The sequence below is a fragment of the Cyprinodon variegatus genome, unplaced genomic scaffold (assembly GCF_000732505.1).
Source record: "Cyprinodon variegatus isolate N-32 unplaced genomic scaffold, C_variegatus-1.0 Scaffold494, whole genome shotgun sequence".
Taxonomy (NCBI): domain Eukaryota; kingdom Metazoa; phylum Chordata; class Actinopteri; order Cyprinodontiformes; family Cyprinodontidae; genus Cyprinodon; species Cyprinodon variegatus.
The window spans coordinates 175,318-184,765 of record NW_015150947.1 but is presented as its reverse complement, the minus strand read 5'-3'; the positions used below and the strand labels follow the sequence as shown (position 1 = coordinate 184,765).

At 36.9% G+C, this 9,448-nt stretch overlaps 1 protein-coding gene across 2 annotated transcripts in view; it reads left to right on the top strand.

Moving 5' to 3' along the window:
• The window catches only part of dkk2 (dickkopf WNT signaling pathway inhibitor 2), a 35,553-nt gene extending 28,072 nt beyond the window's left edge, over positions 1 to 7,481 (top strand). Inside the window, exons 3-4 of one of the 2 annotated variants that reach the window (XM_015390348.1) lie at positions 1,876 to 2,007; positions 5,613 to 7,481. In XM_015390348.1, the coding sequence (XP_015245834.1) occupies positions 1,876 to 2,007; positions 5,613 to 5,863 (383 nt within the window). In that variant the 3' untranslated portion in view covers positions 5,864 to 7,481. The remainder of the gene's footprint in view (positions 1 to 1,875; positions 2,008 to 5,612) is intronic. The other variant, XM_015390347.1, reaches the window with a different exon arrangement.
• The last annotated feature ends 1,967 nt before the right edge of the window (positions 7,482 to 9,448 follow it).

Sequence of the window (9,448 nt, the reverse complement as noted above, 5' to 3'; positions counted from 1 at the left end):
GATTGATCAAATCCCACCCAGGCCCTCCTTTGCATACCTTGCTACATTTATTCATCACCAATTTACAACTCATCCCAATGCACCTTACAGAAGCCATGTGAAGAAAACCAAACGATTACATCGAGTCATTGACTTGATACAATCCTCCTGGATGAACATGTGGCAACAGTAGATATTTGCTTGTAAAAATAAAAAAGATTACAACAGAAGTTTAAATGTCCCAAGACAATGGAAAACAAAAGACAGTTGGAAAAAATGTGTTCTCAGCTATTTTTTATGACATGTCCAACAGTGGGGAGGCTGCTCCTCAGCTTTGATCCTGAAGCAGTGAAAGCACAGTTTGTTGATCCGTCTAATCTAAAACAAGCTCCATCTAAAAGGAACTATTCATATGAGCGGCTTAGATATATTTATGGGAGCCAATAATGAAAACAATTTAAACAAGATTTTAAAACTGTGTGCTCAACAAAGGGAGTGGGGAGATGTTGAAACTGTAATTATTTTACTGGGTTCTCTTACAAGTCTGGCTGTATCTATAAATCCGCCATAATAATAATTAGGATTTTAAAAAAATAAAGACAAACAGGTTCACAATAGTGTGAATAATTTACAGCTTTAAATCGGATTAATCAAATGTCTAAGTTTCTGGAAAGAATCGACTGAAGTCCTGAAATGTTTCAGGTTGTAATATTTATTGTTACAACTCAAAATAACATCAGTGAAAAGCAGAACAGAACAGCAAAAAGATATTTAACACCCAGGATTTTACAGCTTTATGAAGGTGCTTAATGCTGGGCCATTGCATAACATGAAGCTCTAAGAAGAATAAACCGCTGAGGTAAAGGACCTGGCAATGCTAACAAGTAGCTATGTAAAAAATACTTTCTGAGGACTTTTCACCTTACTGTCTACATTTAACAACAAATATCTGTATTTGTATTCCCTACTTTCGCCACTTTGGTTATTTTTATACATATCAACAAAATGAAACAGCAGCATTAAACAGGGAAAATGAGGACCCAATAGATAATCTATCCAGTTGGAGCACAGTTTGTTGATAGGTAAACACTGATGGATCAGATTCTGAGACACAAGACATACCCCATCCATCCCCCCTTTATTAGATTTTAAATGTACATTTTGATTATGTTTTAGGTTATATTTAATGTTAATGTCAGCGGCAACTTTAATGCTGTGAATACCACAGTTCTAAATGCATTCTGCTGTTCATGCAGGACTTCTGTTCAGTTCAATCTATGTTATCTTGTCTGAAATGTCTGTAAAGTGCCTTGAGATGACATGTTTGGTAAATTGGCACTATATATATATATATATATATATATATATATATATATATATATATATATATATATATATATATATATATATATAAACTGGTTTGAAATCTTAATTTAGAATGATGCTGGATCAAGTCATTATTTTTTAGTTTCCTTCTACCAGCAGGGTGAAGAAAAGAGGGAAACTAATTTATACTAGAGTACTATACTTGTTTATAAAGGTTGCTGTGTATAAGTTTAGAAACAAAGTATTTTTACTTTTTTTCGTCTAAGATCAATGTAGAACTTGTACTTTTTTACTTAAGTAAACAAGTTCAACAGGTACTTTTAATTTAACCAAAGTATTTTCTTTTACCAAGGTATCTGTAAGTAAAGAATGTTCGTATCTTTGACACTTCTGGTACTCAGCATTTCTAAAAGTGATGTCAATACTGGTTTCTTGTTACTGTCTCGAAGATTCAATGTCATTTTAAAGGAAAAATCCTGTAAATCAAAAAATAACTGAAGGTTTTGTGATTAGCTAAGAAGCCAAGATGACGGACCGTTATAAAAACCATTGTTTTCTTTTTTGCTGCAGATATTTGTGTCTCCATCACTGAGAGTGTGCTGTCCCCTCACATCTCTGCAATAGATAATCCCAATGTGCTGAACACCAAAGACCACAGCTGGAGGAAGAAAGGGAGGGGCCAGGCTAAGCATGTACTAAAAGGTAAGACCCCCACCCCCACAAGATGCCTTCAGTGAAGTAGGTGTCTAAATATGTCTCTTGTTCCATTTCTGGAGGTCTTTCGGTATTCATGGACCCAGCCAGTCCACAAACTATGTTGATAATTGGCTTTCTACTCATGTGTCAGCAATGGTGTACCCAAAGCATAACATTATGAGTCGAGAAGAAACCACAGTGCTTTTTGCTGTTCCTGCACCTAGCTGGAGCCATGCAGACAGTTTCATGGAGAGCAGCACTTGGTGTGAAATTCGAGTAAAACCACAGAATGGTGATTTGGTTTGTTTATTGGTAATAACTCACTAAGACTGCTGCTTAGTGCTCATGTCACCTTATTTAATTTAATGTAAGATTCTGGAAAAACCCCATATTTAAATGCACAAGGCATAAAGCTGAATCAGAAATACTTTAATAATATATATATATATATATATATATATATATATATATATATATATATACAAAACAAACCACACAAATTAATATAAATATATACTCATACAACTCTTCTAATATTGAAGAGCAATGTACTACCAAGTTTTCAACCAGCTTTTATGTCATTCTTTTTTATTTTAGGCTTTCTAAAGCTTCTACACTTTCTAATAGTCTTTTTATATATTTCTTTCGGATTTAGCAGTTTTTTCTCTTAACTGTTATCTTTATAAGGCAAGACAAGTTTGTTTGAATAATACGTTTCACTAGCAAGATCATTTAAAGTGCTGTACTGTACAGAAGAAAAAGAAGGAAATACGCTGAAAAATTACAATGCAACATAAAGGTTTTTAAATAATTAAGATGATTAATTAAAGTGAAAAAAGGTGATTAACCAAATGAAAGAAAGTTGGACTGAAAACCTAAACTCATCGTTTTAATATACAGTTAATTGCTGCTCTCAAGAATTAGATCTTTTAAAATGGATTTAACTTAAAGCCTCTCCAATTAATTACGTTATTACACATTTTAAATGCATTATTCTCATATTAAACCCAACTTAGGGTTTTAGATCTTTTACAGTTTTCTGGAAGTTTATTCCAGATTAGTGGGGCATAACGCCTGGTTTATGCTTGTCGCATCTGTTGCCTCCAGATTATCCGCATGGTGCACCTAGGAAAATTTGTAACTGCCTGGATATTTCTGTGCAGAAAAACACGGGGGGCAAGCAACAGCTCCTACAGGAGAGGGTTCACAAATATTAACATTGTGAGACATTTTCTGATTTGGCCTGTAAATAGTGCTATGATCAACAGATTGTGGAAAAACTCTTGAAAAGAAATTACTGTCGCTCTTAAAATACACAAAGAGGCTTTGAAAGTGTTGAAAACAGCAGTTTTTTTCTTTTTTTAAAAAAGATTTGCATAATAATTCTAAACCCTAGAGTTGGCCATGGTGTTTGTTAGACAGGGAAAAGTTGCACGTCTCATTGTGTACGTTTCAAACCTATGTGCATTTGTGTGTTGTCATGTAATTTTTAAAAACTTGCCGCAGGAAATACTAAGTGGTTTCTTAGCTATTATGAATGAAATAGGTGTATTTGTAACACAAATATCCTACCTTTAATTGCCGTCAGCAACCCATCACTGTGAGGTGACTTCAGAGGGAGAACACTTTTGAAGCTAGCTCAACATTCTTTAATTGAGATGGATGGAACCATTGATTATTACAGGAATCGTAAGGTCGGGAGAAAATCAAACATGTTTGAAATTCAGTCGGCCGTTGTAAAGTGGTTGTGGACAAATTATTCAGTGCATAAACAAGGATTCTTCTTCTTCTTCTTCCTCTGAGATGTAACCCCGGAAGCATGGTGGGGGTGCGGGTGAAATGGAGTTCTTCCTTTAAAATTGACAGACTGTAGTATCCACGTTTGCTCAGCCATGTCTTTGTCCAAATACATCGTTGTCTTTTCTTTTTAGGGCTTTCAGTACTCAAAATTACACAAATTGGCCAAGCCAGAGCAGAGCTTCATATTGCTAGCTCCATCTCACTGCGGAGCTGAGTCCGATGTGGTTTTTAGACGTACAGTAGATCACATTGTGTGCTGTTAACTTTTAAACCCCCTGTGAGTTGTGGCGGCGTGCAATGATTGAAAAATTGCAGTGTACACCCGGCTTAATATGACTGCAGCAGCCCTGGTAGAAAACACTACGCCTCTGATACAGATAGTATAACCAGCCCACTTATACCAGCCGAACCAGAAGAGACACTGTGTAGTGCTCCAACATCTCCCGATCTCATCTGACCTGCTTCACCCACTTTGAAAGCAGCTCAGGATCCTTAGGAAGCTTATATGAGCAGAATCCATCCTTATGGAGACTGAGGCAAAAAGCTGTGACCCAACACGCAGGCATAGCTGTATCTTAATCCATGAAAACTTCCGCAGCCGTCCATAACAGAACCACTGCTCCATCTTCCGTAGGTCTCCATACATCACTTTTGCTTTATCCTCCAGGCACTAAGCTGGGCTAAAGTCCACTGATTGGCAGGATTTCTTTTAGAATACAATATTTAATGCTGCTGCGCTTGTAAATCCTACTTATTTCACGGGTAATAAGGTTTTGGCTTACAAAAGTGTTAGGTTTATTCTTTATACATCATGTGCATTTTTATTCTGTTAGCCAGATTAGACAGAGTAGAAGGCCTTCCTTCACATGGTGGATGTCACTGTGTTTTCGGAGGTCATCTAATCAGGACAGCCTTCATGTCTTTAAAAATACACAGGATATGGGCACATTTTGGAGCCAGACTGATAAAGGAGAGCTATGGGTAATCCTGGGGCAAAGAGGCAAGATGCATAAAAGTCAAGGCATGGATGGCGTGTCAGTTTCTGATACGGACAAGCATCCACCTGATGCAACACATGGACTCATGAGGTATAAGAAGGAGGAGAGAACTGTGTTCGGGGCTCAATCATTGCTCAGTCTTTGCCGGACGCCCGCTGACGTTTTTTGAGCCCACAGCTTTGCTTACTCCAAGTAATTTCTCTGTCCTGTAACGACCTGACCTGGAATAAACGTGGTTAATTTTTTACTCCTGTTTTATAGTCCTTTTTTATAGGGTTTTACCCAGTTTGAGTTAAGAGTAGTAAATAACTTGCTCCCAGGTAAAGAACTAGAAGGGAAGTTCTGAGGCGCAGCTGCCTTCAGGGGGACCTAACTTCCATATTAAACAAAACAATACTAGAAATGTCAATATTGTGTCGTCAGCACTTAGCAAAGCTGAGCCTTAGGAAATAAAGCAAATGGTTCTGCAAAGTAGATTTGAGTCCGAAGACCTAAAAGGTCTGGATGGTTGATCCACTGACCAAAAGTCTTTAATATATTTTGGGACTAAATGATTTAAAGAGCAAAATAAGTATTTTAAAGTATATCCTCTGAGATATGGGGAGCCAAAGGAAGGACATCGAGAAGCTTTACCCCCCATGGAAGCATGCTGTAGCTGTTTTGGCTCGAGGACTTGAATAAAGATGCACACCACAGGTTTCAGATGCACTATATTGTTTAGAAAATGTGAAAATGTTGAAGGGGTATGAGTAATATTGTAAGGCCCAGTCGCTTTTTGACTCATCATCGGTTATTGCTGTTATCTTTTCTAAGGTCACGAGGGCGACCCTTGCCTACGCTCATCCGACTGCTCAGACGGCTACTGCTGCGCCCGTCACTTCTGGACCAAAATCTGCAAACCGGTGCTGCGGCAGGGAGAGGTATGCACCAAGCAGAGGAAGAAAGGTTCTCACGGCCTGGAGATCTTCCAGCGCTGCGACTGCGCCAAGGGCCTCTCCTGCAAGGTGTGGAAAGATGCCACCTCCTCATCCAAGTCCAGACTTCACATGTGCCAGAAGATCTGAAGCCGAGGCAGCTGCCACAGGCGCTGAGGCCTCTGTCTCCATCTGCCACGGAAAGTTTTTAGAAAAGAATGGCTTGTGGCTGCACTGAAAGGAGCAAAAGACAGAGACTAACTAGAGACAGAACAGACTTCTGAGGCGTGGGTTCAAAAGCTCTGCAAGCGAACAGCAAATGGGAACCCTCTGATGTGTTTGCTGTGAGCTGCCGTCATTGCACTCACGCAAGCGCGCAACTTCAAGACACAAGCATGTATTTTTCCTCGCAGCTTTAGGAGATGGACCAACCACGCCCCTCTGAAGAATTAAACATGACCGGATGATGTTCAGGGAACCGCAAAGATAGCTGGCAACATGCTGCGATGGGTGCGGACTTTGTCAAGGTGGAGACAGCAGATGTAGCAGACTTTTATTTTGTAAAATACAATATTCATTACAAGCCTCTCCAATTAGTTACTTTAAAATATTTTAAATACATATTCCTTAGATATTGAAATCTTTATCTTAGGGAACACTTTGTTGCATCCGTCAGACTTCTTTAGTGTTAATGTGCTTACACCTCACACTTATAAACCAAAGACCTACAGAGTGTTCTGCTTTGAGTTAATGAGTTTCATCTGCTGCGTTAGTTCAGCAGGCGAGAGATAAAGCATGATTGTGTTCACTTTGGTCTGTCAGATACAGCTGTGATCCGTCGGGACGAGAGCTGAAACTGTTTGTGTGCGAGGTGGAACTCCACTGCAGACTCGGCGGTACCGGTACCAGACAGAAAGCGGCTCTGCTTTCCCAGTCACATTAACGAGACTCCAGCATTTAAGGGTTTCCAATTGAGTTTTTTTTTTTTTTTTCCATTTGCAAAGCCCGTAGGAATGGAGACATGCGGAGATAGATTACATAGAGCTGGTGTTCAAAGAGAATCTGTGGTTTGATACTTTGTTCTCCGGGCGGTGCGGAACCCTGTTTACTTTTAAGCCTTTTTGAATACAACCACATACGTTCTTCTCATGAAATACTGAAAAACTTAATTCTGTTCCCGAACCCTGAAGCAGACACTCATAGAATTGCTTTAAAGCATACATCTTGTAACCATTTGAAATATCAATAAGCTTTTTTTTATGTAAATAAACTGGAAGCATTATATTTAAGACTGTATGTATATCATGTACATACTAATCCTGAACGTTCTAGTCAGAGGAGATATGGTAGGTAGACATAAACATGAGACTGCTTACATGAAAAAAGACAGCTTGTAGCAGGTAATACAATGATTTCCTGACTGTTTTGTGTAAATGGTGTGTAAATTATGTTAAGATGTATATCCCACTAAAATGATATGTGTGAATATTTTACATTGATTTGGTTTGTGTTTTCAAAATAATGGAAGAATAAAAGGAATGTATTTTGTATAAGCAATCACAAAGTATGTGTTATTGATTGATGTGTTTCCTGCTGCTTCATTTTATTACAAATCCCCTTGAAATAAGAGGATATAATGATGACAAACATTACGATACAATCCAACACCATACATTAGATACAATCTGAGTAGAAATCAGAAAACATTTTATTGTCATTAAAAAATGTATATATCAATAAAGGTATTTAAAAACGATAGTATATATGCAATATATCACTATATGCTGAATACAATATAATAATGTACAATATTGTCAAATAAACTGAAGTATCAAAGTTTAATCATTAGTTAAATTAACTATTTCTGTTTCACAATATATGCATTAAACTGTTTTTAAAGTTGCTAAGTTAAACAGATGAGAGTCTTATTCAAAATGAGAATACTTTTTACTTTTTTTTAAGTAAATCACTGAGTGAATCAGATCATATAGATTAATTACACTGATTTGGATGATTCAGGATTTTACTTCTGCCCATTATAACATTATAAAAATACAGCATTTTAGACCTAACAAAAAATAAGACAGAAATAATGGAGTAATAAATGATAGCCTGTAAGATATGTAGTTGTCTGAGCTTACAATGTTGTATTTTGTTCATTATTATGTATGCTATATATATGTGTATGTTAGCACAACTGCTGGAGTGCCATGAAAGTAGAGTGCCACATTTCTTTTGACCGCTATCACTTAAGAACTTTATGCTCAATAACTAAGTCTATTATATTTTTTGGAAATGTTATTTCTTTCCACTAATAAAGTTAGGAAAAGTATATATATATTTTTTTTATCTCAATTGATCTTCATTCATGAATGCATCAGACAAGCGGTGGTCAGACTTTATATATACATATATTTTATATATTGGGAAAAAAAAAATATATATATATATTTGTTTTCAAATTGTTTTAATATTACTGGATAGTATCTGTGCATACATCCATGCATGAGAAAAAAAACTGTTTTATTATTTTCCTGTAAAAAATAGAAAAGTATATTGTTTATTAATAAAATGTTTACATAATATGAGGCTTAATATTTCTATCATTTCAATAGACTTTTTGTTATTGAAAACAAAGTGCTTAAAAAGGCAAGGTTCATAAAACCTGAAGTGACAGAGTCAGCAGCGGAGATGTTTTCATGATCACAAACAAACCTCATGAAAGCCTTAATGAGCTGATGCTTTGCAGATGTCATCTCATCTAAGACTCCCTTCTCATCCCAGAGACAATGTGCGGGGTACTTTGTGGTTCTGTGCAAATATTTTTATTACATGTTGTAAGCCTAACAACACATGACGGGAATTAAAGACATTTTATTGACTTAATTGTGTGGTCGCCCTCACATACCCACTGGTACTAACAGCAGTCCCACCACTTTGACTGGATTTCAGATGCTCTTAGGTGGAATTGTCTGTAGACAACTGAGACCAGCATCTGCTGATCTAAAGATGAACAACCTCAAACACTTAAAACATCAACTATAAGCTTAATAATATAGGAACGTTTTAAGCCCTGCCTTAAAATAGACAAGGTGTCTGCCTCAAACTTAAACTGGTAGTTGGTTCCACAGGAGAGGAGCCTGATAACTAAAATATCTGCCTCCCATTCTACTTTTAGAAATTGTAGGAACCACTAGTAAACCTGCAGATTGAGAGCAAAGTGCATTAGGAATTATCAGATCTCTAATATTATGGCTTAAAGGCTTTATGAAAAGGAGGATTTTAAATTCTATTCCAGATTTAACTGGAAGCCAATGAAGAGAAGCAGGATAGGAGAGATATGATCTCTCTTTTAACATTTTCATCAGAACTCTGGATCAGCTGAAGGCTTTTAACTACAGTTTGTGGACTTCCTGATAGTAGAAATTTACAATAGTCCAGCCTTGAAGTAACAAATGCAACTAAGTTTTGTAATATTCCAGAGATCAATAAAGAAAACTCTAGAAACCTGTTTATTATGGAATTTAAATGACAAGTCTTGATGAAAAATAACACCAAGATTTCTTTCTATTAATATTACACATCCAAGATCAATTTAATTCAAAATAAAGAGACAAATCAGTCAGCTTCTTTCTTAAAGCTACAGTGTGTAATTTTCAGCGACATCTAACGTCCAGACTGCAGACCGCAGCAACATGAACATCTCCCCCCCACCGCTTCTCCCCCCCAACAGTA